Source organism: Somniosus microcephalus, chromosome 23 (assembly GCF_052327205.1).
Source record: "Somniosus microcephalus isolate GS21.2 chromosome 23, FLI_Smic_1.0, whole genome shotgun sequence".
Taxonomy (NCBI): Eukaryota; Metazoa; Chordata; class Chondrichthyes; order Squaliformes; family Somniosidae; genus Somniosus; species Somniosus microcephalus.
The window spans coordinates 1,941,579-1,969,556 of NC_141009.1; the positions used below are offsets into that span (position 1 = coordinate 1,941,579).

Genomic DNA, 27,978 nt, shown 5'->3' on the forward strand with positions numbered 1-27,978 from the left:
AGTGAGAGTCAGTGTCTGTGGAACCCGTACCCCAGTGAGAGTCAGTGTCTGTGGAACCCATACCCCAGTGACAGTCAGTGTCTGTGGAACCCGTACCCCAGTGAGAGTCAGTGCCTGTGGAACCCGTACCCCAGTGAGAGTCAGTGCCTGTGGAACCCGTACCCCAGTGACAGTCAGTGTCTGTGGAACCCGTACCCCAGTGAGAGTCAGTGTGTGTGGAACCCGTACCCCAGTGAGAGTCAGTGTCTGTGGAACCCGGACCCCAATGAGAGTCAGTGTCTGTGGAACTGTACCCCAGTGAGAGTCAGTGTGTGTGGAACCCGTACCCCAGTGAGAGTCAGTGTCTGTGGAACCCGTACCCCAGTGAGAGTCAGTGTCTGTGGGACCCGTACCCCAGTGAGAGTCAGTGTGTGTGGAACCCGTACCCCAGTGAGAGTCAGTGTCTGTGGAACCCGTACCCCAGTGAGAGTCAGTGTCTGTGGGACCCGTACCCCAGTGAGAGTCAGTGTCTGTGGAACCCGTACCACAGTGAGAGTCAGTGTCTGTGGGACCCGTACCCCACTGAGAGTCAGTGTCTGTGGAACCCGTACCACAGTGAGAGTCAGTGTCTGTGGAGCCCGTACCCCAGTGAGAGGCACTGTCTGTGGAACCCGTACCCCAGTGAGAGTCAGTGTCTGTGGAACCCGTACCCAAGCGAGAGTCAGTGTCTGTGGAACCCATACCACAGTGAGAGTCAGTGTCTGTGGGACCCGTACCCCAGTGAGAGTCCGTGTCTTCAGAAGGGGAGAGGGAAATTGTAAAATAAATAGAACAGGACACAGCAAAGCCGAGTATATTTACAGGTTGTACTTAAATCTCTGGCAAACTGAAATGCAAGTTTTAGCGGTTTTAGCACAGTTCTAAATTTTGTGGTCAGAGTTCATTAACAGATAAAATATTTTGTGTGTCAAACATTAATAGATTACAGATGAGTAATTAATAGATTGGACATTAGCTGTAATTTTGAGTAGCAACTATTAAAAGATTTGATTAAAGCTATATTAGTAGGTGTGAATTATTAATCGATCAGACACTCGCGGAGTACATTCACTGCTGAGGTACTCAATCGCTAATCGTGTCAGGACCAGTTGTGAATCACACAGAGAATGTGCGGCATCCTTGGCTGGCATTCAAGGTTCATTCAAGAGATGTTAGGACAGCTCGTTCTCTGTCTCAACACACTGGCACACTCCTCCCCACACAGCACAGTGCAGAGCAGACCACTGGCGTTCACTCTCTGTGTACAGGGCTGTCACCGAGAGCTGTGCACACACCACAGGAATTCACTACACTGGTCTATTCCCGTGACCCATGGCCTTACTAACCATTGGTATTCGGATCCTCTTGGAGACAGTCACAGCCTCGTCATTGGGGATTCAGTCTCGGGATCGCCACCGATTTGTGGGCCAACAACTAATTGTTCTTATCTTGGCTCAGTGGGCAGCCTTCTCTCTCGCCTCCGAGTCAGCAGGTCTTGGATTCAAGCCCTGCTCCAGAGACTTGAGAACATCATTCTAGGCTGACACTTGGGTGCAGTGCTGAGCGAGTATCTCAGATGAGACGTTAAGCCGAGGCCACAGCTGCCTTTCCAGGTGGATGTTAAAGATCCCACGGCACTATTGGAAGAAGAGCAGGGGGAGTTCTCCCCGGTGTCTCGGCCAATATTCCTCCCTCAGCCAACATCACTATATCACATTAACCTACCATTCCTCTTGGTGGGGCAATCGGTGGTGGGGCAATCGGTGGTGGGGCAATGGGTGGAGGGGCAATGGGTGGTGGGGCAATGGGTGGTGGGGCAATGGGTGGCATTCCTCAGCACTGCCCCTCCGACAGTGCAGCATTCCTCTCCGAGTCATAAGGTCATGCAGTACTGAGGGAGCGCCGCACTGTCGGAGGGGCAGTACTGAGGGAGCGCCGCACTGTCAGGGAGGCAGTACTGAGGGAGCGCCGCACTGTCGGAGGGGCAGTACTGAGGGAGCGCCGCACTGTCGGAGGGGCAGTACTGAGGGAGCGCCGCACTGTCGGAGGGGCAGTACTGAGGGAGCGCCGCACTGTCAGGGAGGCAGTACTGAGGGAGCGCCGCACTGTCGGAGGGGCAGTACTGAGGGAGCGCCGCACTGTCGGAGGGGCAGTACTGAGGGAGCGCGTCACTGTCGGAGGGGCAGTACTGAGGGAGTGCTGCACTGTCGGAGGGGCAGTACTGAGGGAGCGCCGCACTGTCGGAGGGGCAGTACTGAGGGAGCGCCGCACTGTCGGAGGGGCAGTACTGAGGGAGCGCCGCACTGTCGGACGGGCAGTACTGAGGGAGCGCCGCACTGTGGGAGGAGCAGTACTGAGGGAGCGCCGCACTGTCGGAGGGTCAGTACTGAGGGATCGCCGCACTGTGGGAGGGGCAGTACTGAGGGAGCGCCGCACTGTCGGAGGGTCAGTACTGAGGGATCGCCGCACTGTCGGAGGGGCAGTACTGAGGGAGCGCCGCACTGCCAGAGGGGCAGTACTGAGGGAGCGCTGCACTGTCGGAGGGGCAGTACTGAGGGAGCGCCGCACTGTCGGAGGGGTGGTACTGAGGGAGTGCCGCATTGTCGGAGGGGCAGTACTGAGGGAGCGCCGCACTGTCGGAGGGGCAGTACTGAGGGAGTGCCGCGCTGTCGGAGGGGCAGTACTGAGGGAGTGCCGCACTGTCGGAGGGGCAGTACTGAGGGAGCGCCGCACTATCGGAGGGGCAGTACTGAGGGAGCGCCGCACTGTCCTGGTCAACACTTATTCCATAACCAACATCACTAAAACAGATTATCTGGTAATTATCACATTGCTGCTTGTGGGAGCTTGATGTGCACAGATTGGCTGCCGTGTTTCCTACATTACAGCTGTGACTACATTTCAAAAAGTACTTCATTGGGTTGTGAAGTGCTTCAGGATGTCCTGAGGTGCTGAAAGGCGCTGGAGAAATGCGAGTCTGTCTTTCTTTCTCTTTAGAACTGGCGTACATCAGCAAAATATATGAGCTGCAGGAAGTCGAGCCAAGCACAACCTTCCAAAATATTCAGCTTGGCCGTGGGCCAGGCTGGAAGGCAGCATTCTCTGCGCAGTCCTGGATACTCTGAGAACATTGTGAGGGACCGGCGTCACATGTGGGCCAGAGCGATTGGGTCTCTTTCCTGATTTGTGCGGCAGTGTGGCACCTTTCACGCTCAGCTTCGGATTTACTGGCGTCACAGCTGACTGTGGCGGGTTTCGAATTTCGCCGTCTGTTTTCTCGTCCATTGCTGCGACCACTTGGCTGACAAAGCCCACGAGCTGTGGGATCTTGCTGTGCTCTATCCCAACCGGCCCGGAACTGGGCATCGCACGCAAACATAAATGGGAATAAAATACTCAGAGGGGCTGAAATGTCGTTCCAGAGAGGCGGGTGGGGGGGGCGGTGGGCGGGGTGGGGGGAGTGTTGGTGTTTGCGAGCCGCCCAGTTAACAGTAAGAACACAGAGGACCTGGTCAGACCCACACACACGCTGCTCCCATCAACCACCAACCCTGCACCCTTTCCTGCAGAAATTCTACAAACAGGATTTGCAGAAATTAAATTGGGTTATACTTTTGCAGCTCAGCGCAAAGCTTTGGAGAACGAAGCCGGCCTCTCGGCACCAGGCCACACGCCTGCTTCTCATCAGCTGCGAACTGCACAGGCCACGATGATGAAATGAAATAGTGACTAGCACCAGGCTCCCAGCAAAGGCTCCAGCACTTCTCAGCAGATTCTTCAAATTAAATAAAACAGAACAAACTTTGCCATAATTGTTTCAGTTACAGGTTAAAAGCAGCGGCAGAGACGAGAGAATTTCACATCCTAATCAAACAAACTGGAGGAAGAGCGGATTAAACCCCGATTGGGAGGAGTTCATACTCGGTCCAGAAATATAAATCCACCCCCCAAATCACCCAATACACAGCATCGCAGCAACAGCGGCATTGCCGAGGACTCTCTCTGCCGACTTGCCACGTTCTGACAGCCTCTGATAGGGCAAAGCTGCTGACACAGAAATGAGGCACAAACTGCACTCAGTTCAGAAAGTTAAAAGTTATACAAATATCTACAGCCATGTATAATTTACGAAATGTTATTCAACTGCTCCATCAGCCAGCTGGGCTGTTTGTGAACTAGACCGTTACCCACATCATTTCCCCTGCTGAGACTCTCTCTCTCTGTCTCTCTCTCTCTCTCTCTCTTTCTCTGTCTCTCTCTCTCTCTCTGTCTCTCTCTCTTTCTGTCTCTCTCTCTGTCTCTCTCTCTCTCTGTCTCTCTCTCTCTCTCTGTCTCTCTCTCTCTCCCTGTCTCTCTCTCTGTCTCTCTCTCTCTGTCTGTCTCTCTCTTTCTCTCTGTCTCTCTCTCTTTTTGTATCTCTCTCTTGTCCAATTCCAATTCCAATTCCAATTAAAATGCTTTATTGGCATGAAAGTTTACAGAGAACCATATTGCCAAAGCTTACATAGCAAAAAGGTACAGTTTTCCAACATTCTGTAGGTGTCAATCGATTTGACATTTGTTGGGTATATACAATATTACTTTTAAACAATATTAATTTTAAACAGTCTTTCTACTTCATTTGGTACGTTCAATATTAATTTTAAACAGTCTTACTTTTAAACAGTCCTCAGGTTGTGACATGTTGTTACATATTTAGCCCCAAGGTATGGTCTGTCTCCTTCTCCTAGGACTAATCTCAATTTTGACAGATCATCCAATTCCTTGAAATCTGGGGTTGTTTGGCTTAGCTTGTTGAATAATATGTTTCTTGATGTGTTGAATTTTTCGCATTTTAGGAGGAAATGCATTTCTGTTTCAACCTCGCCAGCCAGACATTGATCGCATATTCTATTCTCTCTAGGCTGCCAGGATTTCTTGTATCTGCCTTTTTCAATTTCCAGTTGGTGGTCGCTTAGTCTGTACCTGGTGAGGGTCTGTCTCTGTTTTGTGTCTCTGATGGTCGTGAGGTAGTCTGCCAGTTTATATTCTCTTTTTAGGGCCCGGTAACATTCTAATCTGCTTTGGCTTTCGGTTATTTTGTTCCAATGTTCCAGGTAGGTTTCTTTGCATTTTTTAATGATTTGGTTCACTCGGATTGGTGTTTGGACGGCTGTGTTGGTCTGGGGCTGGTCAGGGTCCGGCTGAGTACTTAGTTTCAGTAGCAGCTGACTCAGGGGACTCTTTTCTGGGTTTAGCTCTTGGGTCTGAAAGGCTTTGAAATGAAGGGTGTCTGGGGAGCTAGATTTGAGGTGATTTAGGAAGTTTAGTGCTCGTTTTTGGATGTTTATTATCAGTGGGTATCTGCCTAGTTCGGCTCTGCATGCATTTGTTGGCGTTTTTCTTTGGGTGCGAAGGATGCTTCGGCAGAATTCTGCATGTAGGGCTTCTATTGTGTGTTTTTCCCATTTAGTGTAGCTTTGGTGATTTAGCGGGCCCCATACTTCACTACCGTACAGTGCAATGGGCAGGATTATGCTGTCAAAAATTTTGAGCCAGATTTTGATTGGGATTTGGATGTTGTAGAATTTTCTTTTTATTGCATATAGGGCTCTTCGGGCTTTTTCTTTTAGTGCATTCACTGCTATGCTGAAGCTCCCTGATGCTGTAATAGTTAGACCAAGGTAGGTGTAGCTCATAGTGTGTCCTATAGTGGTATCACTGAGGGTAAACTGGTATTTGTTTTCCTGACATCTCTCTCTCTCTCTGTCTCTCTCTCTGTCTCTCTCTGTCTCTCTCTGTATGTTTCTCTCTCTCGCTCTGTCTCTCTGTCTGTCACTCTCTGTCTTTCTCTCTCTCTCTCTGTCTCACTGTCTGTTTCTCTCTCTCTCTCTCTGTCTCTCTCTATCTCTCTCTCTCTGTCTCGCTCTCTGTATCTCTCTCTGTGTCTCACTCCATGTCAATTCAATTCAATTCAATTTGCTTTATTGGCATGATGACAAGATACATCTTATGTTGCCAAAGCACAGAAAAACATGTATGATTGAACACATAAACGCAGATCTAGACATACAGTGTATAGACAAATATACCCATGTATACATAAATATACACACATATAATATGCATATAATCTTTTCTTTGATTTACTGGTCACTGGTTGTCCCTCTGCTTATGGCAAGCTGTAACGTAGTTTGCCGCTAACGTTATGCATTTTCTCTGTTCCCCTAATAGATATGGGAGTTTTTGGACGTCATTCAAATTTTTGAATTCAGGGCATATTTTTATGAATTTTGGGTAGAAATTCCCCCTTATGTCCTGATCCTCTCTCTCTCTCTCTCTCTCTCTGTCTCTCTCTCTGTCTCTCTCTCTCTGTCTCTCTCTCTCTGTCTCTCTCTCTCTCTGTCTCTCTCTCTCTCTGTCTGTATCTCTCTCTCTGTCTCTCTCTCTCTCTCTCTCTGTCTCTCTCTCTCTGTCTCTCTCTTTCTCTCTCTCTCTGTCTCTCTCTCTCTCTCTGTCGCTCTCTCTCTCTCTGTCGCTCTGTCTCTCTCTTTGTCTCTCCAATTCCAATTCCAATTCAAATGCTTTATTGGCATGAAAGTTTACAGAGAACCATATTGCCAAAGCTTACATAGCAAAAAGGTACAGTTTTCCAACATTCTGTAGGTGTCAATCGATTTGACATTTGTTGGGTACATACATACATACTTTTAAACAATATTAATTTTAAACAGTCTTTGTACTTCATTTGGTACGTTCAATATTAATTTTAAACAGTCTTACTTTTAAACAGTCCTCAGGTTGTGACATGTTGTTACATATTTGGCCCCAAGGTATGGTCTGTCTCCTTCTCCCAGGACTAATCTCAATTTTGACAGGTCATCCAATTCCTTGAAATCTGGGGTTGTTTGGCTTAGCTTGTTGAATAATATGTTTCTTGATGTGTTGAATTTTTCGCATTTTAGGAGGAAATGCATTTCTGTTTCAACCTCGCCGGCCAGACATTGATCGCATATTCTATTCTCTCTAGGCTGCCAGGATTTCTTGTATCTGCCTTTTTCAATTTCCAGTTGGTGGTCGCTTAGTCTGTACCTGGTGAGGGTCTGTCTCTGTTTTGTGTCTCTGATGGTCGTGAGGTAGTCTGCCAGTTTATATTCTCTTTTTAGGGCCCGGTAACATTCTAATCTGCTTTGGCTTTCGGTTATTTTGTTCCAATGTTCCAGGTAGGTTTCTTTGCATTGTTTAATGATTTGGTTCACTCGGATTGGTGTTTGGACGGCTGTGTTGGTCTGGGGCTGGTCAGGGTCCGGCTGAGTACTTAGTTGCAGTAGCAGCTGACTCAGGGGACTCTTTTCTGGGTTTAGCTCTTGGGTCTGAAAGGCTTTGAAATGAAGGGTGTCTGGGGAGCTAGATTTGAGGTGATTTAGGAAGTTTAGTGCTCGTTTTTGGATGTTTATTATCAGTGGGTATCTGCCTAGTTCGGCTCTGCATGCATTTGTTGGCGTTTTTCTTTGGGTGCGAAGGATGCTTCGGCAGAATTCTGCATGTAGGGCTTCTATTGTGTGTTTTTCCCATTTAGTGTAGCTTTGGTGATTTAGCGGGCCCCATACTTCACTACCGTACAGTGCAATGGGCAGGATTATGCTGTCAAATATTTTGAGCCAGATTTTGATTGGGATTTGGATGTTGTAGAATTTTCTTTTTATTGCATATAGGGCTCTTCGGGCTTTTTCTTTTAGTGCATTCACTGCTATGCTGAAGCTCCCTGATGCTGTAATAGTTAGACCAAGGTAGGTGTAGCTCATAGTGTGTCCTATAGTGGTATCACTGAGGGTAAACTGGTATTTGTTTTCCTGACATCTGGGCCTTTTTTGAAAAATCATGATGTTGGTTTTCTTTAGATTTACTGTTAGAGCCCAATTTTGGCAGTATTTGTCGAGTAGGTCTAGTTGTTGCTGTAATCCCTGTTCTGTGGGAGACAGCAGAACCAGGTCGTCCGCATAGAACAGGGATTTCACTTCTCCATCAAGGAGACGGAGACCTGGTGACTCGCTTTGCTCCAGCATGTCTGCTAATTCATTTATGTATATGTTGAACAGGGTCGGGCTCAAATTGCAGCCCTGTCGGACGCCTCTTCTCTGGGTGAAGAAATCGGTGCGTTTGTCTCCAATTTTGACCCCGCATTTGTTTTTCAGATACATTGATTTAATAAGGTCATAGACTTTGCCCCCTATTCCACACTGAAGAAGTTTATAATAGAGCCCTTCGTGCCATATAGAGTCAAAGGCTTTCTTGAAGTCGATGAAACAGGCGAATATTTTCCCATTTTTTGTTTGGTGTATATGTTTTTCAATGAGGGTGTGAAGGGTATAGATATGGTCGGCGGTGCGGTGTTTTGGAAGAAAGCCTATTTGGTTTTTTCTGAGGATATTATGTTTGTTAAGAAAATCAAGTAATCTACTATTTAGAATACTGCAGAATAACTTCCCTAGACAACTGTTGACACAGATGCCGCGGTAGTTATTTGGGTCTGATTTGTTTCCGCTTTTATATATGGGGGAGATTAGTCCTTGGCACCAGATATCGGGAAAACAGCCTGAACGTAATATGATGTTGAATAATTTGAGTACCGCACCCTGCATCTCCATATTGCTGAACTTGAGCATTTCATTTTTTCTTTCTCTCTCTCTGTCTCTCTCTCCCTGTCTCTCTCCCTGTCTCTCTCTCTTTGTCTCTCTCTCTGTCTCTCTCTTTCTCTGTCTGTCTCTGTCTCTCTCTCTCTGTCGCTCTCGCTCTGTCTGTCTCTCTCTCTGTTTCTCTCTCTCTGTCTCTCTCGCTCTGTCTCTCTGTCTGTCTCTCTCTGTGTCTCTCTCTGTGTCTCTCTCTGTGTCTCTCTCTCTCTCTGTCTCACTGTCTGTTTCTCTCTCTCTCTCTCTATCTCTCTCTGTCTGTCTCACTCTCTGTTTCTCTCTCTGTCTCACTCTGTCTCTTTCACTCTCTCTCTCTCTCCCCCCCTCTCTCTCTCTCCGCCCCCCTCTCAATTCAATTCAATTCAATTCAAATCGCTTTATTGGCATGACAAAGTACATCTTATGTTGCCAAAGCATCGAAAAGCATTCATGGTTGAACACATAAACACAGATCTATCCATACAGTGTATAAACAGATATATCCCTGAGTGTATAAATATACATTCATATAATTTGTATATACTCTTTTCTTATATTTAGTGGTTGTCCCTCTGTTTATGGCAAGCTGTAACATAGTGTGCCGCTAAGGTTACACAATTTCTCTCTTCCCCTAGTAGGTATGGGAGTTTTTGGTCGTCATTCAAATTTCTGAATTCCGGGCATATTTTTGTGAATTTTGGGTAGAAATTCTCCCTTATGCCCTGATATTTTCTACAAGTTGTGAGGAAGTGCATCTCTGTCTCCACCACTCCCTGACTGCAGTGAGAGCATATCCTGTCCTCTCTTGGTAGCCGGGTCTGCCTGTGTCTACCTTTTTCGATCACCAGGCTATGTTCACTAAGCCTGTACATTGTCAAGGTTTTTCTCAGTTTGCTATCCTTTACCATGGTCAGGTAATCAACCATGTTGTACTGTCTGTTTAGGGCCAAGTAGCAATTGAGTTTGTTTTGGGTTTTTGTTGTTTCTGCCCAATATGACAGGTATTTTTCCTTTTGCTTAGTGACGATTGTGTTGGGTCGAATTCTTTGTGTTACGCTGTCACTGTCCTGGGGCTGGTTATTGTTAGTAGTGTTAGTAGTTACTTCACTGAGTCCCAGGACTAGTTGACTGAGGGTATTCTTCTTTATGGTCCTCTCTTGGCATTTCAGGACTTCGTAATGATAGCAGTGGGGGGTTGCTCATTTTTAGGTGTTTCCAAAATTTGGTGGCTCTTTTTTGGATAGTGATTATTAGTGGATATTGGCCGAGTTCTGCCCTGCATGCATTGTTTACGGTTTTCCTTTGAGTCCAGAGGATACTTTTACAGAATTCTGCATGTAGGATCTCAATTGGGTGTTTGTCCCATTTTGCAAATTCCCTCTCTCTGTCTCTCTCTCTCTCTGTCTCTCTCTCTCTCTGTCTCTCTCTCTCTCTCTCTGTCTCTCTCTCTCTGTCTCCCTCTCTCTGTCTGTCTCTCTCTCTCTCTCTGTCACTCTCTGTCTCTGTCTCTCTCTTTCTCTGTCTCTCTCGCTCTGTCTGTCTCTCTCTCAGTTTCTCTCTCTCTGTCTCTCTCTCTCTCTGTCGCTCTGTCTCTCTCTTTGTCTCTCTTTCTCTCTCTCTCTCCCTGTCTCTCTCTCTCTCTTTCTCTGTCTGTCTCTCTCTCTCTGTTTCTCTCTCTCTGTCTCTCTCTCTGTCTCTCTCTGTCTGTCTCTCTCTCTCTCTGTCTCACTGTCTGTTTCTCTCTCTCTCGCTCTCTCTCTCTCTCTCTCTGTCTGTCTCTCTCTCTGTCTTTCTCTCTCTCTGTCTCACTCTGTCTGTTTCTCTCTGTTTCTCTCTCTGTCTCACTCTGTCTCTCTCACTCTCTCACTCTCTCATCTCTGAAATGTTATCATTGGGCGACTTTCTGTTTCTTTCCCATTTGAATCATGTGTGTTAAGGAGCTATCCCGGTCCAACTGGGCCTCAGTTCAGAGCTAAGAACATTGAACTTTGCAAGAATCTCACTCCTGCTGTCCCATTATCACAATCTCACTTGACCTTTTCGTCTGAAAATATGAGCTTTATTTTTGTCCTTTGTCTTCTTTCCTTTCATCAGGAAAGTGTTCCGGGAATCTCACGGCCAACATAACATAAGAACATAAGAAATAGCAGGAGTCGGCCATTCAGCCCCTCGAGCCTGTTCCTCCATTCAATGTCTCCTCATCTCAGTCCTGAAAGGCCGACCCCTTATTCTGAGACTGTGACCCCTGGTTCTAGACTCCCCAGCCAGGGGAAACACCCTCCCTGCATCTACCCTGTCAAGCCCTGTCAGTCCCATTAATTTCTCCAGGACTATTTTTTTTACTAATACTAATTTCATTCAGTTCCTCATTCTCACTAGATCCTTGGTTCTCCATTATTTCCGGAAGATTCTTTGTGTCTTCTTCCGTGAAGACAGACACAAAGGGCTCGATTTTGTCATTGGGGGCGGGCTGGGGCGTGTCAGGTGGTTTTCGTGTCAGGACCCCGACTCTGATGTGAAGTCGGAAAAAAGTGCGATTTTGCCCTAATTGGGCAGTCGATTTCCAGCGTGTGGGAACCCCTGGCCCAATGAGCCTTTTCATACAGAAAGTCGCCTCCGATTACGTCATCAATGCTGCTGGATTTAAGGCCTGCAAGCAGCCTTGCTTCTTCTGGAGACTGGAAACTTTATGGCCATTGTACTAAGCACTTCATTGATCGACTATGTCCACCAGTAGGCCAAAGTGTGCCCCATGCTTCGATGAGCCCTCTATCCATGCTCTGGTGCAGGGAGCAAGATCCAATAAGGAGGTGCTCATCCCTTCCTCAGGGAGAAAAAAGCCACCCCAGCAGATTAAAGCTGTGTGGCTGCAAGTGGCCCAGGAGGTCAACTCAATCTCGATGAGCCGCAGAACCTGGCTGCAGTGCAGGAAGAGGTTTCATGACCTTCTTCACACAGGAAAACATAGAAACATAGAAGGTAGGAGCAGGAGTAGGCCATTCGGCCCCTCGAGCCTGTTCCGCCATTTAATGAGATCATGGCTGATCATCCAAATTCAGTACCCTGTCCCTGCTTTCTCCACATATCCCTTGATCCCTTTAGCCGTAAGAAATATATCTAACTCCTTCTTGAATATATTTAATGAATTGGCCTCTACTGCCTTCTGTGGTAGAGAATTCCACAGGTTCACTACTCTCTGGGTGAAGAAATTCCTCCTCATTTCTGTCCTAAATGGCTTACCCCTTATCTTTAGACTGTGACCCCTGTGGTAAACCACTTTTATCGTTCACTATCGTTACACTATGTTTATATCGTTACACTATGGTTATCACTGTTTACACCGTTGTATCACTACACAAGGTCACCTCTTGTCACGCTGTTATACCTGGGCTGACCACAGCTGACTCCGCCCATGGCTCCGCCTGCTTGCCCAGGTATAAAGGTGGTCGACTGGTTGGTATTCCTCCTTGTTGGACCCGATCACCCATGAGGGTGGGCTCTGTTATTTAGCCAATAAAAACCTATAGTTACTATCTTAACTCGTCGCTTTTCATTGAATGAATTGATAGGTATATCAACCCCTGGATCTGGACTCCCCGGCCATCAGGAACATCCTTCCTGCATCTAGTCTGTCTAGTCCTGTTAGAATTTTATAAGTTTCAATGAGATCCCCTCTCATTCTTCTAAACTCCAGCGAGTATTAGCCCAATCGACCCAATCTCTCCTCATACGTCATTCCTGCCATCCCAGGTATCAGCCTGGTGAATCTTCACTGAACTCCTTCCATGGCAAGAACATCCTTGCCATGGACAGTCTCCAGTCTCCAGATAAGGCGACCAAAACTGCACACAATACTCAAGATGTGGTCTCACCAAGGCCCTGTACAACTGCAGCAAGACATCCTTGTTCCTGTACTCAAATCCCCTCGCTACGAAGGCCAACATACCATTTGCCTTCTTAACCGCCTGCTGCACCTGCATGCTTACCTTCAGCGACTGGTGCACAAGGACACCCAGGTCTCGTTGCACTTCCCCTTCTCCCAATCTATTGCCATTCAGATAATAATCTGCCTTCCTGTTTTTGACACCAAAAGTGGATAACCTCACATTTATCCACGAAAAGTGAGTATGACTTTCCCATCACCCTCAATCTGATCTCCATCGCCTCTCCTCACCAGCACTCTGCTTTGCCAACCTCTTCCTCCACATCCCACTTGACACTGACATCCCTGCACTCTTACTCATTCCCTCTCTCTCTATGGTCACATTCACTTAACTATTCGACCATGCAGCCATCACACTTCATGTCACTGTGATGCAATGACAACTTACAACACACAGGGAGGGCCCTTTGTCTCCTTCTAAGTATCTATGTTATGGATTCTCTACACTCACTCCTTCATTCTCACTCAAACTCCACTTGTGTCCCTCATTGCAGGAAAAGAGAGCCCACAATAAGAGGGAAAGGGCGAGGACAGGAGGAGGGCCACCCTCAGTAGCCCAGCTCACCACCTCGGAAGCGGCGGCCCCTGGAAATTGCCGGGATCGAGGAGGATTCCCAAGTGGGGGATGGACAGGCGGGCGCATCACAGCAAGCTGGTGACAGAATAGTTTGGCATCTCTCTCATTGACATTGCATGAGTCACTTGGGTGTAATGCTTCTGATGGCAAATTGTTGTAGTTGTGGCGTGTGTCATTTCGCTAAAGGGACTTCCACATTGAGGGCTTTGGGCAACTTGCAATTGTCAGTATGGTGGTCAGAGTGATAGGAATCCGCAGGTTCTTGTCCATTGTTGATGCTCTGGTAAGAAGGTGTGAGGCAAAAGTGTTTGATTGTGCAGGCTAAGCAAATCCGGCCAACATGAGTGCGTCCCTTGCATCCCGGGCAGCAATGTGGTTGCGCGCTGGCGCCTTCTGGCCTGTGCAGCTTCAGGTGGGTGAGCAGCAGCTTGGCGCGCCTGTTGTTGCTGCTGTTGTTGGTGGTGCTGTTGTTCAGGGCTCTGCTGCTGCCGCGGCTGGTCTTCGCCCGAATCTGATGTCCAGGAGGAAAGGAAATAAATCGTTCCCATACTTCTGGTATGTACCTCAGTTGAGAAGCGCTCAGTCAAGGTGGGGAGAGGGGTTTCCCAGCAGGTCACACTGGAGATGGGTGTCAGGCTCCAAACTTCCACAACAATGAGTAGGCCGCTAAAAGCTCCCCCAGACCTGAGACAACAAAGTTCTGCCACCTGCAAGTGATCATGGGTGAAAACTCCTTTTTAATGGTGGAGCTGCAGCTGTGAGTAAGCAATCCACGTGAGGCCGCCAGGATTACCTGGCGTGTTCCAGAGGAGGCGTGTAGGATGGGGGAAATGTGTTAAAATCAGAAAGGCATCTTAAAAATGGGATTATGGAGGCAATTAAGTGGTTGCAAAGGGCCTTAAGGGTGTATCCCGCCTCTTGGAGGCGGGATGGAAACGGGGTCTGAAACCACGAATGTGGGAAAATCGCTCGGAGGCGGGATCGGAGCCGCCCACCATTTTTTGTGATTTTAACACCTCACACGCCTCCAATCCCGCCTCCTCGGGCCTGGCAAAATCGAGCCCAAAGTATTTGTTTAATTTCTCTGCCATTTCTTTATTCCCCCTCACTCTCAGGCACAACATAAAATTCTATCATACTATGATCACTGCTCCCCAGAGGCTCCTTCACTACAAGGTCATTAATTAACCCTGTCTCATTGCACAGTGCTAGATCTAAAATAGCCAATGCCCTCGTAGGTTCCTTGACATACTGATCCAGAAAACTATCTTGAATGCATTCCTTGAACTCTTCCTCTGCACTATTTCTGCAAATTTGGTTTGCCCAGTCTATATGAAACTTAAAGTCCCCCATGATACCAGTATTACTCTTGTTACACCGTACTACCCAATAGTTCACCTCCTCCCATGCAGTCAGTGACTCACAGATCCTACAACTCTGATCAATACCTGGCTGCTTAGAGCAATGTCCCTCAGGTGTCAACCCTGGCTCAGTGGGCAGTACTCTCACCTCGGAGTCAGAAGGTGATGGGTTCAAGTCCCACTCCAGACATGAGATCACAAAATACAGGCTGACACTCCCAGTGCAGTACTGAGGGAGCGCTGCACTGTCAGAGGGGCAGTACTGAGGGAGCGCTGCACTGTCGGAGGGGCAGTACTGAGGGAGTGCCGCACTGTCAGAGGGGCAGTACTGAGGGAGCGCTGCACTGTCAGAGGGGCAGTACTGAGGGAGTGCCGCACTGTCAGAGGGGCGGTACTGAGGGAGCGCCGCACTGTCGGAGGGGCAGTACTGAGGGAGTGCTGCACTGTCGGAGGGTTAGTACTGAGGGAGCGCTGCACTGTCGGAGGGGCAGTACTGAGGGAGTGCTGCACTGTCGGAGGGTTAGTACTGAGGGAGCGCCGCACTGTCGGAGGGGCAGTACTGAGGGGTTGCTGCACTGTCAGAGGGGCAGTACTGAGGGAGTGCTGCACTGTCGGAGGGTTAGTACTGAGGGAGTGCTGCACTGTCGGAGGGGCAGTACTGAGGGGGTGCTGCACTGTCAGAGGGGCAGTACTGAGGGACCGCCGCACTGTCGGAGGGGCAGTACTGAGGGAGCGCCGCACTGTCGGAGGGGCAGTACTGAGGGGTTGCTGCACTGTCGGAGGGGCAGTACTGAGGGAGTGCTGCACTGTCGGAGGGGCAGTACTGAGGGAGTGCTGCACTGTCGGAGGGGCAGTACTGAGGGAGCGCTGCACTGTCGGAGGGGCAGTACTGAGGGAGTGCCGCACTGTCGGAGGGGCAGTACTGAGGGAGTGCCGCACTGTCGGAGGGGCAGTACTGAGGGAGTGCTGCACTGTCGGAGGGGCAGTACTGAGGGAGCGCCGCACTGTCGGAGGGGCAGTACTGAGGGAGTGCTGCACTGTCGGAGGGGCAGTACTGAGGGAGTGCTGCACTGTCGGAGGGGCCATCTTTCAGATGAGACATTAAACCAAGGCCTCTCTCAGGTGGGTGTAAAAGATCCCATGGCACGATTTGAAGAAGAGATGGGGAGTTCTCCCCGGTGTCTACAAAGGGATATAGACAGGCTAAGTGAGTGGGCAAGAACATGGCGAATTGAATATAATGTGGAGAAATGTGATGTTATCCACTTTGGTAGGAGAAATAGAAAAGCAGTCTTTTTTAAATGGTGAGAGATTGGGAAATGTTGGTGTTCAGCGGGACCTGGGTGTCCTTGTACACGAATCACTGAAAGTTAACATGCAGGTACAGCAAGCAATTAGGAAAGCAAATGGTATGTTGGCCTTTATTACAAGAGGATTTGAGTATAAGAGTAAAGACGTCTTACTGTAATTATATAGGGCCCTGGTGAGACCACACCTGGAGTATTGTGTACAGTTTTGGTCTCCTTACCTCAGGAAGGATATACTTACCATAGAGGGAGTGCAACAAAGGTTCACCAGACTGATTCCTGGGATGGGGGGATTGTCCTATGAGGAGAGATTGAGTAGACTCGGCCTATATTCTCTCGAGTTTAGAAGAATGAGAGGCGATCTCATTGAAACGTACAAAATTCTTACAGGGCTCGACAGGGTCGATGCAGGGAGGATGTTTCCCCTGGCTGGGGAGTCTCGAACCAGGGGTCACAGTCTCAGAATAAGGGGTCGGCCATTTAGGACTGAGATGAGGAGGAATTTCTTCACTCAGAGGGTGGTGAATCTTTGGAATTCTCTACCCCAGAGGCTGTGGAGGCTCAGTCATTGAGTATATTCAAGGCAGAGATCGATAGTTTTTTGAATATTAAGGATATGGGGATAGTGCAGGAAAGTGGTGATGAGGTAGAAGATCAGCCATGATCTTATTGAATGGCGGAGCAGGCGCGAGGGGCCGAATGGCCGACTCCTGCTCCTAATTCTTATGTTCTTATGTGTCCTGGGGCCAATATTTATCCCTCAAACAACATCACTAAAACAGATTAGCTGTTCGTTATCACATTGCTGTTTGTGGGAGCTTGCTGTGCGCAAATTGGCTGCTGTGTTTCCCACATTACGACAATGAGTGCACTTTAGAAATTCTTCATTGCTGTCATTCCTTTGGGACGTCCTGAGGTTGTGGGAGGTGCTTCATAAATCCAAGACTTTCTTTGTTAGACTGAATGAAACGCAAAGTGAATTCCAGATTTCAGTTACCTCACTGGGTGAGGCAGTCGGCGACAGACTTGTTAAACTGTGCGAGAGAATGCAAGCTTTGGCTAACATCTGGGCCCCGGCTTCCTTCAAAGCCTTTAGCAAACTCTTCAGTTTCAATTTTAGTTTCACCGTGCGGTAATTATCCACAGCTCCAGCATCTGAGCAGCACGTGTGGGTCATTGCAGTGATCACCAGCAATGGGTCTTAATCATCCTTCATTAGAACATCAAAGCCCCCGTTAATGACACGGGATCAGATCGCTGCACCAAGTACGTGGCACTGACTCAGGAAACTCCAGTCAGCCTCTCATGTTCCCCTCCCACATACTTAGTCAATCATACAAACCCGACTTGGAAATATATCGGCCGTTCCTTCATCGTCGCTGCATCGAAATCCCGGAACTCCCTCCCTTCACCACACGGACTGCGGCGGTTGAAGAAGGAGGCTCACCACCACCTTCTCCAGGGCAACTAGGGACGGACAATAAATGCCGTCCTTACCAGTGACGCCCACATCCCGAGACTGAATAAAAAAACTTACTGAAGAAAGAGGTGAAAGAACAAGGTCTTATAGAATCACATCGAGTGTACAGCACAGAAACAGGCCATTCAGCCCAACGGGTCCGTGCCGGTGTTTATGCTCCACTCGAGCCTCCTCCCGCCCCTCTTCATCTCAGCCTCTCAACATATCCTTCGATTCCTCTCTCCCTCGTGTGTTTATCCAGCTTCCCCGTAAATGTATCTCTTCTATTCGCCTCAACCACTCCCTGTGGTAGCGAGTTCCACATTCTCCCCACTCTCTGGGTAAAGGAGTTTCTCCTGAATTCCCTGTTGGATTTATTAGTCTTGGTGATGGATGAGATGTGGGGGAAGAAGCAGAGTGCGAGTCAGGCCTGGTACGGCAGTTAGAGGAAGGTTAATCTCTGCCCCCAGTGTGCCCGAGAGAAACCCGCCCTACGGCACCAAGGCAGCACTTTTCCAGCTCCTGCATCTGCCATGACAGAGGCCAATTGTCGCGCTGCCCTGACGGGTGGACACTGACCGGACAGTGACCGGGCACTGACTAGACACTGACCAGACACTGACCGGGCACTGACCAGACACTGACGAGGCACTGACCGGACACTGACCAGGCACTGACCGGACACTGACCGGACACTGACCGGGCACTGACCGGACACTGACCGGACACTGACCGGACACTGACCAGGCACTGACCAGACACTGACCGGGCACTGACCGGGCACTGACCGGACACTGACCGGACACTGACCGGACACTGACCGGACACTGACCGGACACTGACCGGACACTGACCGGGCACTGACCGGACACTGACCGGACACTGACCGGGCACTGACCGGGCACTGACCGGACACTGACCGGACACTGACCGGGCACTGACCGGGCACTGACCGGACACTGACCGGGCACTGACCGGGCACTGACCGGGCACTGACCGGACACTGACCGGGCACTGACCGGGCACTGACCGGACACTGACCGGACACTGACCAGGCACTGACCAGGCACTGACCGGACACTGACCAGACACTGACCAGACACTGACCAGTCACTGACCAGACACTGACCAGTATCTGACCGAACCGGCCTTTACTTCCTTTACCCGAGGTTTGTCCAACTGGATTGAGACCAAAATACTTCAAACGTCAATGCAGAAATATGTTTAATTAAACAATTAAATGCCAAGATTCCTGGATCAGCATCTCCAAAAGCACTCGGCGATTAACAACACATCGAATCATAGGATGGTACGGCACAGAAGGAGGCCATTCGGAGGAGTGGTGTGTGGGGGGTCGGGGTGTGGGGGGGTCAGAGGGTGTGGGAGGGCCAGAGGGTGTTGGGGGGGTCAGAGGGTGTGGAGGGGTCGGGGGGGGTCAGAGGGTGTGGGGGGTCAGAGGGTGTGGGGGGTCAGGTGGTGTGGGGGGTCGGGGGTCAGGTGGTGTGGGGGGGTCGGGGTGTGGGAGGGTCGGGGGTCATGGGGGGGTCGGGGTGTGTGGGAGGGTCGGGGGTCATGGGTTGTGGGGGGGTCGGGGGTGTGGGGGTGGTCGGGGGCCAGGGGTTGTGGGGGGGGGGGGGTCGGGGGTGTGGGGGGGGTCAGGGGTGTGGGGGGGTCGGGTGTCAGGGGTTGTGGGGGGCCAGGTGGTGTGGGGGGGGTCGGGGTGTGTGGGAGGGTCGGGGGTCATGGGTTGTGGGGGGGTCGGGGTGTGTGGGAGGGTCGGGGTCATGGGTTGTGGGGGGGTCGGGGGGTGTGGGGGGGGGGGTCGGGGGCCAGGGGTTGTAGGGGGGGGGTCGGGGGGTCGGGTGTCAGGGGTTGTGGGGAGGTCGGGGGGTCTGGGAGTGTCGGGGGGTCAGTGAGAATACATTCGTGTCTATGAAGTGAAGAGACTGCACGTACCTCAAAGATGTCTTCGTCCAGTATCCTTGTTCCGAACACCACAATGCCGTTTGTGTCAATCTCCGGCCGTTTGCTCCTGTTTAGCACTTTGTTGAATTTCTTTTTGCAATCCAAGATCATGCTGACTGTTTTCTTGTGAACACTGATTGCAATCCGATGCCATCTGCCAAATCACAGAGATAGAGAGAGAGGGAGAGGGAGAGATAGAGGGAGTGGGATTACAATTGGAACCAAATTCATTCCTCAACAATGAAGAACCCGCTAATGGGCATCTCTGCCCCAAAGAGGTCCACAGACCAGGTGAGACCAAGAGTGGGTGGTGGATCAGTGGGCAGCGCTCTCGCCTCTGAGTCAGAACGTCGTGGGTTCGAGTGGGAGTGTTTCTTCACCTCAATTACCCAGCAAAAACTTCGGGACCAAGGAGAGGCCGTTTGGTCGCCGCGTGTCAACCCGGGGAGACCAGACTTGGCACCAACTGAGCACAGACGGGGCACAGACTGAGCACAGACAGGGCACAGACTGGGCACAGACCGAGCACAGACAGGACACAGACTGAGCACAGACAGGGCACAGACAGGGCACAGACTGAGCACAGACAGGACACAGACTGAGCACAGACTGGGCACAGACTGAGCACAGACGGGTCCCAGACTGAGCACAGATGGGGCACAGACTGACTACAGGCACAGACAGGGCACAGACTGAGCACAGACAGGACACAGACTGAGCACAGACGGGGCACAGACTGAGCACAGATGGGGCCCAGACTGAGCACAGACGGGGCACAGACTGAGCACAGATGGGGCACAGACTGACTACAGGCACAGATGGGGCCCAGACTGAGCACAGACGAGGCCCAGACTGGGCACAGACGAGGCCCAGACTGAGCACAGATGAGGCACAGACGAGGCCCAGACTGAGCACAGATGAGGCCCAGACTGGGCACAGACTGAGCACAGACGGGGCACAGACTGAGCACAGACGGGGCACAGACTGACTACAGGCACAGATGGGGCCCAGACTGAGCACAGACGGGGCCCAGACTGGGCACAGACGAGGCCCAGACTGAGCACAGACGGGGCCCAGACTGAGCACAGACGGGGCCCAGACTGAGCACAGACGGGGCACAGACTGACTACAGGCACAGATGGGGCCCAGACTGAGCACAGACGAGGCCCAGACTGGGCACAGACGGGGCCCAGACTGAGCACAGATGAGGCCCAGACTGGGCACAGACGGGGCCCAGACTGAGCACAGACGAGGCCCAGACTGGGCACAGACGAGGCCCATACTGAGCACAGATGAGGCCCAGACTGGGCACAGACGGGGCCCAGACTGAGCACAGACGAGGCCCAGACTGAGCACAGATGAGGCCCAGACTGGGCACAGACGGGGCCCAGACTGAGCACAGACGGGGCCCAGACTGAGCACAGACGAGGCCCAGACTGGGCACAGACGGGGCCTCAATGCAAGTACATGTGATCGATTCAAAGCCGCGCCGCAATAAGGTTAGAAATCAGTTAAGCTCTCGGAATGTCTGTTCCCTTAATCGTCGCTCCCCCAGGGGTGTCCCGGGGACTGAGCGGGTTCAGGTACAGCCAGGGAGCAGGGTGCACGGGATACGTACTTCCCATCAGATAGGTTGACTCCATTGAAGACGGGATATTCCTCCGGGCTGGGCTTCCCTGTCTGGTCTTCATAGAGGAATATGGGGCTGCGAGCGAGCTCGATGCCCAGCTGTTGGATTCCCTGCTCATTGTAGAGGGACAGCAGGAAAGCTCCCTTCCCTTTCTCAGCTCGAACCGTCATCAAGATGGAGAAATCCTCCGGGAATGGTGAATCTGGAAAAAACGGAAGGCCAGACAGTAAGTCGTTGATGAAGAATGTCAGCTGATGTCTCACACAGACAGGCTCACTCGCAGTACAACTTACACTAACACCCTGGGAGTGTTGGACAAGACAGTGTAGAGGGAGCTTTACTCTGTATCTAACCCGTGCTGTACCTGCCCTGGGAGTGTTTGATGGGACAGTGTAGAGGGAGCTTTACTCTGTATCTAACCCATGCTGTACCTGCCCTGGGAGTGTTTGATGGGAAAGTGTAGAGGGAGCTTTACTCTGTATCTAACCTGTGCTGTACCTGCCCTGGGAGTGTTTGATGGGGACAGTGTAGAGGGAGCTTTACTCTGTATCTAACCCGTGCTGTACCAGCCCTGGGAGTGTTTGATGGGACAGTGTAGAGGGAGCTTTACTCTGTATCTAACCCGTGCTGTGCCTGCCCTGGGAGTGTTTGATGGGACAGTGTAGAGGGAGCTTTACTCTGTATCTAACCCGTGCTGTACCTGCCCTGGGAGTGTTTGATGGGGACAGTGTAGAGGGAGCTTTACTCTGTATCTAACCCGTGCTGTACCTGCCCTGGGAGTGTTTGATGGGACAGTGTAGAGGGAGCTTTACACTGTATCTAACCTGTGCTGTACCTGCCCTGGGAGTGTTTGATGGGGACAGTGTAGAGGGAGCTTTACTCTGTATCTAACCCGTGCTGTACCAGCCCTGGGAGTGTTTGATGGGACAGTGTAGAGGGAGCTTTACTCTGTATCTAACCCGTGCTGTACCTGCCCTGGGAGTGTTTGATGGGACAGTGTAGAGGGAGCTTTACTCTGTATCTAACCCATGCTGTACCTGCCCTGGGAGTGTTTGATGGGACAGTGTAGAGGGAGCTTTACTCTGTATCTAACCTGTGCTGTACCTGCCCTGGGAGTGTTTGATGGGGACAGTGTAGAGGGAGCTTTACTCTGTATCTAACCCGTGCTGTACCAGCCCTGGGAGTGTTTGATGGGACAGTGTAGAGGGAGCTTTACTCTGTATCTAACCCGTGCTGTACCTGCCCTGGGAGTGTTTGATGGGACAGTGTAGAGGGAGCTTTACTCTGTATCTAACCCGTGCTGTACCTGCCCTGGGAGTGTTTGATGGGGACAGTGTAGAGGGAGCTTTACTCTGTATCTAACCCGTGCTGTACCTGCCCTGGGAGTGTTTGATGGGACAGTGTAGAGGGAGCTTTACTCTGTATCTAACCTGTGCTGTACCTGCCCTGGGAGTGTTTGATGCGGACAGTGTAGAGGGAGCTTTACTCTGTATCTAACCCGTGCTGTACCAGCCCTGGGAGTGTTTGATGGGACAGTGTAGAGGGAGCTTTACTCTGTATCTAACCCGTGCTGTACCTGCCCTGGGAGTGTTTGATGGGACAGTGTAGAGGGAGCTTTACTCTGTATCTAACCCGTGCTGTACCTGCCCTGGGAGTGTTTGATGGGACAGTGTAGAGGGAGCTTTACTCTGTATCTAACCCGTGCTGTACCTGTCCTGGGTGTGTTTGATGGGACAGTGCAGAGGGAGCTTTACTCTGTATCTAACCCGTGCTGTACCTGCCCTGGGAGTGTTTGATGGGACAGTGTAGAGAGAGCTTTACTCTGTATCTAACCCGTGCTGTACCTGCCCTGGGAGTGTTTGATGGGACAGTGCAGAGGGAGCTTTACTCTGTATCTAACCCATGCTGTACCTGCCCTGGGAGTGTTTGACGGGACAGTGTAGAGGGAGCTTTACTCTGTATCTAACCCGTGCTGTACCTGCCCAGGGAGTGTTTGATGGGGACAGTGTAGAGGGAGCTTTACTCTGTATCTAACCCGTGCTGTACCTGCCCTGGGAGTGTTTGATGGGACAGTGTAGAGGGAGCTTTACTCTGTATCTAACCCGTGCTGAACCTGCCCTGGGAGTGTTTGATGGGACAGTGTAGAGGGAGCTTTACTCTGTATCTAACCCGTGCTGTACCTGCCCTGGGAGTGTTTGATGGGATAGTGTAGAGGGAGCTTTACTCTGTATCTAACCCGTGCTGTACCTGCCCTGGGAGTGTTTGATGGGACAGTGTAGAGGGAGCTTTACTCTGTATCTAACCTGTGCTGTACCTGCCCTGGGAGTGTTTGATGGGACAGTGTAGAGGGAGCTTTACTCTGTATCTAACCCATGCTGTACCTGCCCTGGGAGTGTTTGATGGGACAGTGTAGAGGGAGCTTTACTCTGTATCTAACCCGTGCTGTACCGGCCCTGGGAGTGTTTGATGGGGACAGAGTAGAGGGAGCTTTACTCTGTATCTAACCCGTGCTGCACCTGCCCTGGGGGTGTTTGATGGGACAGTGTAGAGGGAGCTTTACTCTGTATCTAACCTGTGCTGTACCTGCCCTGGGAGTGTTTGATGGGACAGTGTAGAGGGAGCTTTACTCTGTATCTAACCCATGCTGTACCTGCCCTGGGAGTGTTTGATGGGACAGTGTAGAGGGAGCTTTACTCTGTATCTAACCTGTGCTGTACCTGCCCTGGGAGTGTTTGATGGGGACAGTGTAGAGGGAGCTTTACTCTGTATCTAACCCGTGCTGTACCAGCCCTGGGAGTGTTTGATGGGACAGTGTAGAGGGAGCTTTACTCTGTATCTAACCCGTGCTGTACCTGCCCTGGGAGTGTTTGATGGGACAGTGTAGAGGGAGCTTTACTCTGTATCTAACCCGTGCTGTACCTGCCCTGGGAGTGTTTGATGGGACAGTGTAGAGGGAGCTTTACTCTGTATCTAACCCGTGCTGTACCTGTCCTGGGAGTGTTTGATGGGACAGTGTAGAGGGAGCTTTACTCTGTATCTAACCCGTGCTGTACCTGCCCTGGGAGTGTTTGATGGGACAGTGTAGAGAGAGCTTTACTCTGTATCTAACCCGTGCTGTACCTGCCCTGGGAGTGTTTGATGGGACAGTGTAGAGGGAGCTTTACTCTGTATCTAACCCATGCTGTACCTGCCCTGGGAGTGTTTGACGGGACAGTGTAGAGGGAGCTTTACTCTGTATCTAACCCGTGCTGTACCTGCCCTGGGAGTGTTTGATGGGGACAGTGTAGAGGGAGCTTTACTCTGTATCTAACCCGTGCTGTACCTGCCCTGGGAGTGTTTGATGGGACAGTGTAGAGGGAGCTTTACTCTGTATCTAACCCGTGCTGTACCTGCCCTGGGAGTGTTTGATGGGACAGTGTAGAGGGAGCTTTACTCTGTATCTAACCCGTGCTGAACCTGCCCTGGGAGTGTTTGATGGGACAGTGTAGAGGGAGCTTTACTCTGTATCTAACCCGTGCTGTACCTGCCCTGGGAGTGTTTGATGGGACAGTGTAGAGGGAGCTTTACTCTGTATCTAACCCGTGCTGTACCTGCCCTGGGAGTGTTTGATGGGACAGTGTAGAGGGAGCTTTACTCTGTATCTAACCTGTGCTGTACCTGCCCTGGGAGTGTTTGATGGGACAGTGTAGAGGGAGCTTTACTCTGTATCTAACCCATGCTGTACCTGCCCTGGGAGTGTTTGATGGGACAGTGTAGAGGGAGCTTTACTCTGTATCTAACCCGTGCTGGACCGGCCCTGGGAGTGTTTGATGGGGACAGAGTAGAGGGAGCTTTACTCTGTATCTAACCCGTGCTGCACCTGCCCTGGGGGTGTTTGATGGGACAGTGTAGAGGGAGCTTTACTCTGTATCTAACCTGTGCTGTACCTGCCCTGGGAGTGTTTGATGGGACAGTGTAGAGGGAGCTTTACTCTGTATCTAACCCGTGCTGTACCGGCCCTGGGAGTGTTTGATGGGGACAGAGTAGAGGGAGCTTTACTCTGTATCTAACCCGTGCTGCACCTGCCCTGGGGGTGTTTGATGGGACAGTGTAGAGGGAGCTTTACTCTGCATCTAACCCGTGCTGTACCTGCCCTGGGAGTGTTTGATGGGACAGTGTAGGGGGAGCTTTGCTCTGTATCTAACCTGTGCTGCACCTGCCCTGGGGGTGTTTGATGGGACAGTGTAGAGGGAGCTTTACTCTGCATCTAACCCGTGCTGTACCTGTCCTGGGAGTGTTTGATGGGACAGTGTAGAGGGAGCTTTACTCTGCATCTAACCCGTGCTGTACCTGCCCTGGGGGTGTTTGATGGGACAGTGTAGAGGGAGCTTTACTCTGTATCTAACCCGTGCTGTACCTGTCCTGGGAGTGTTTGATGGGACAGTGTAGAGGGTGCTTTACTCTGTATCTAACCCGTGCTGTACCTGCCCTGGGAGTGTTTGATGGGACAGTGTAGAGGGAGCTTTACTCTGTATCTAATCCGTGCTGTACCTGCCCTGGGAGTGTTTGATGGGACAGTGTAGAGGGAGCTTTACTCTGTATCTAACCCGTGCTGGAGCTGCCCTGGGGGTGTTTGATGGGACAGTGTAGAGGGAGCTTTACTCTGTATCTAACCCGTGCTGGAGCTGCCCTGGGGGTGTTTGATGGGACAGTGTAGAGGGAGCTTTACTCTGTATCTAACCCGTGCTGTACCTGCCGTGGGAGTGTTTGATGGGACAGTGTAGAAGGAGCTTTACTCTGTATCTAACCCGTGCTGTACCGGCCCTGGGAGTGTTTGATGGGGACAGAGTAGAGGGAGCTTTACTCTGTATCTAACCCGTGCTGCACCTGCCCTGGGGGTGTTTGATGGGACAGTGTAGAGGGAGCTTTACTCTGCATCTAACCCGTGCTGTACCTGCCCTGGGAGTGTTTGATGGGACAGTGTAGGGGGAGCTTTGCTCTGTATCTAACCTGTGCTGCACCTGCCCTGGGGGTGTTTGATGGGACAGTGTAGAGGGAGCTTTACTCTGCATCTAACCCGTGCTGTACCTGTCCTGGGAGTGTTTGATGGGACAGTGTAGAGGGAGCTTTACTCTGCATCTAACCCGTGCTGTACCTGCCCTGGGGGTGTTTGATGGGACAGTGTAGAGGGAGCTTTACTCTGTATCTAACCCGTGCTGTACCTGTCCTGGGAGTGTTTGATGGGACAGTGTAGAGGGTGCTTTACTCTGTATCTAACCCGTGCTGTACCTGCCCTGGGAGTGTTTGATGGGACAGTGTAGAGGGAGCTTTACTCTGTATCTAACCCGTGCTGTACCTGCCCTGGGGGTGTTTGATGGGACAGTGTAGAGGGAGCTTTACTCTGTATCTAACCCGTGCTGCACCTGTCCTGGGAGTGTTTGATGGGACAGTGTAGAGGGAGCTTTACTCTGTATCTAACCCATGCTGCACCTGCCCTGGGAGTGTTTGATGGGACAGTGTAGAGGGAGCTTTACTCTGTATCTAACCCATGCTGTACCTGCCCTGGGAGTGTTTGATGGGACAGTGTAGAAAACATAGAAAACATAGAGATAGGAACAGGAGTAGGCCATTCGGCCCTTCGAGCCTGCTCCGCCATTCAATGAGATCATGGCTGATCTTCGTCTGAGATCATAGCTGATCTTACCAGTTCAGTACCCCGTCCCCGCCTTTTCTCCGTAACCCTTAATCCCCTTAGCCTTCAGAAATATATCCAATTCTCTCTTGAAAATATTTATTGAATTAGCCTTCACAGCCCTCTGTGGAAGGGAATTCCACAGGCTCACCACTCTTTGAGTGAAGAAATTCTTCCTCATCTCTGTTTTAAATGATTTGCCCGCTATTTTTAGACTGTGGCCCCTGGTTCTGTGCTCCCCGGCCATTGGAAACATTCTCTCTGAATTCAGCCTGTCCAGGCCTGCCATAATTTTATATGTTTCGATGAGATCCCCTCTCAATCTTCTAAACTCCAGTGAGTACAAGCCCAAACTATTTAATCTCTCTTCGTAGGTCATTCCCGCCATTCCAGGTATCAGCCTGGTGAATCGCCGTTGCACTCTTTCCATGGCAAGAACATCCTTCCGCAGATGGGGCGACCAAAACTGTACACAATACTCCAGATGCGGTCTCACCAGCACCTTGTACAGCTGTAGTAAGGTATCCCTATTCCTATACTCGAACCCCCTTGATATGAAGGCCAACATACCATTTGCCTTCTTAATCGCCTGTTGCACCTGCATGCTCTCCTTCAGTGACTGGTGCACAAGAACACCCAGGTCCCTCTGCACTTCCCCATCTCCCAATCTATTGCCATTTAGATAATAATCCACCCTCCTGTTTTTACCCCCAAAGTGGATAACCTCGCATTTATCCACATTATAGTGCATCTGCCACGTATCCGCCCATTCCCCCAACCTGTCCAAATCGCACTGTAGCCTCCTGACATCCTCATCAGAGCCCACCCCTCCTCCTAGTTTAGTGTCGTCAGCGAATTTGGAAATATTGCATCCAATTCCCTGATCCAGATCATTTATATATATTGTGAACAGCTGGGGTCCCAGGACAGATCCTTGCGGCACCCCGCTGGTCACTGCCTGCCACTCCGAAAACGAGCCGTTTATTCCAACTCTCTGTTTTCTATCCGCCAGCCAGTTCTCTATCCACGTTAATACTTTGCCCCCAATCCCATGAGCCTTAATTTTGCATGATAATCTTTTGTGTGGAACCTTATCGAAGGCTTTCTGGAAGTCAAGGTACACCACATCCACTGGCTCTCCCCCATCTATTTTACCAGTTACTTCCTCAAAAAATTCCAGCAGATTAGTCAAACACGATTTACCCTTTGTAAATCCATGTTGACTCTGTCCGATCCTTTCCCCATTTGTCAAGTGCTCCGCTATTTTATCCTTAATAATGGACTCTAGCATTTTGCCCACAACCGATGTAAGGCTTACTGGTCTATAATTCCCTGCTTTCTCTCTACCCCCCTTTTTAAATATTGGGGTAACATTAGCTACCCTCCAATCCACGGGTAC

The 27,978-nt window shown here is 50.6% G+C and overlaps 1 protein-coding gene across 1 annotated transcript in view; it reads right to left on the bottom strand.

Moving 5' to 3' along the window:
• LOC147101530 (collagen alpha-1(V) chain-like) overlaps window positions 1-27,978 on the bottom strand; it is a 484,676-nt gene that overhangs the window by 297,401 nt on the left and 159,297 nt on the right. Inside the window, exons 3-4 of the mRNA XM_085965124.1 lie at window positions 20,897-21,110; window positions 19,270-19,432 (exon numbers count right to left, since the gene is read on the bottom strand). Coding sequence (XP_085821250.1) covers window positions 19,270-19,432; window positions 20,897-21,110 — 377 coding nt within the window. The remainder of the gene's footprint in view (window positions 1-19,269; window positions 19,433-20,896; window positions 21,111-27,978) is intronic.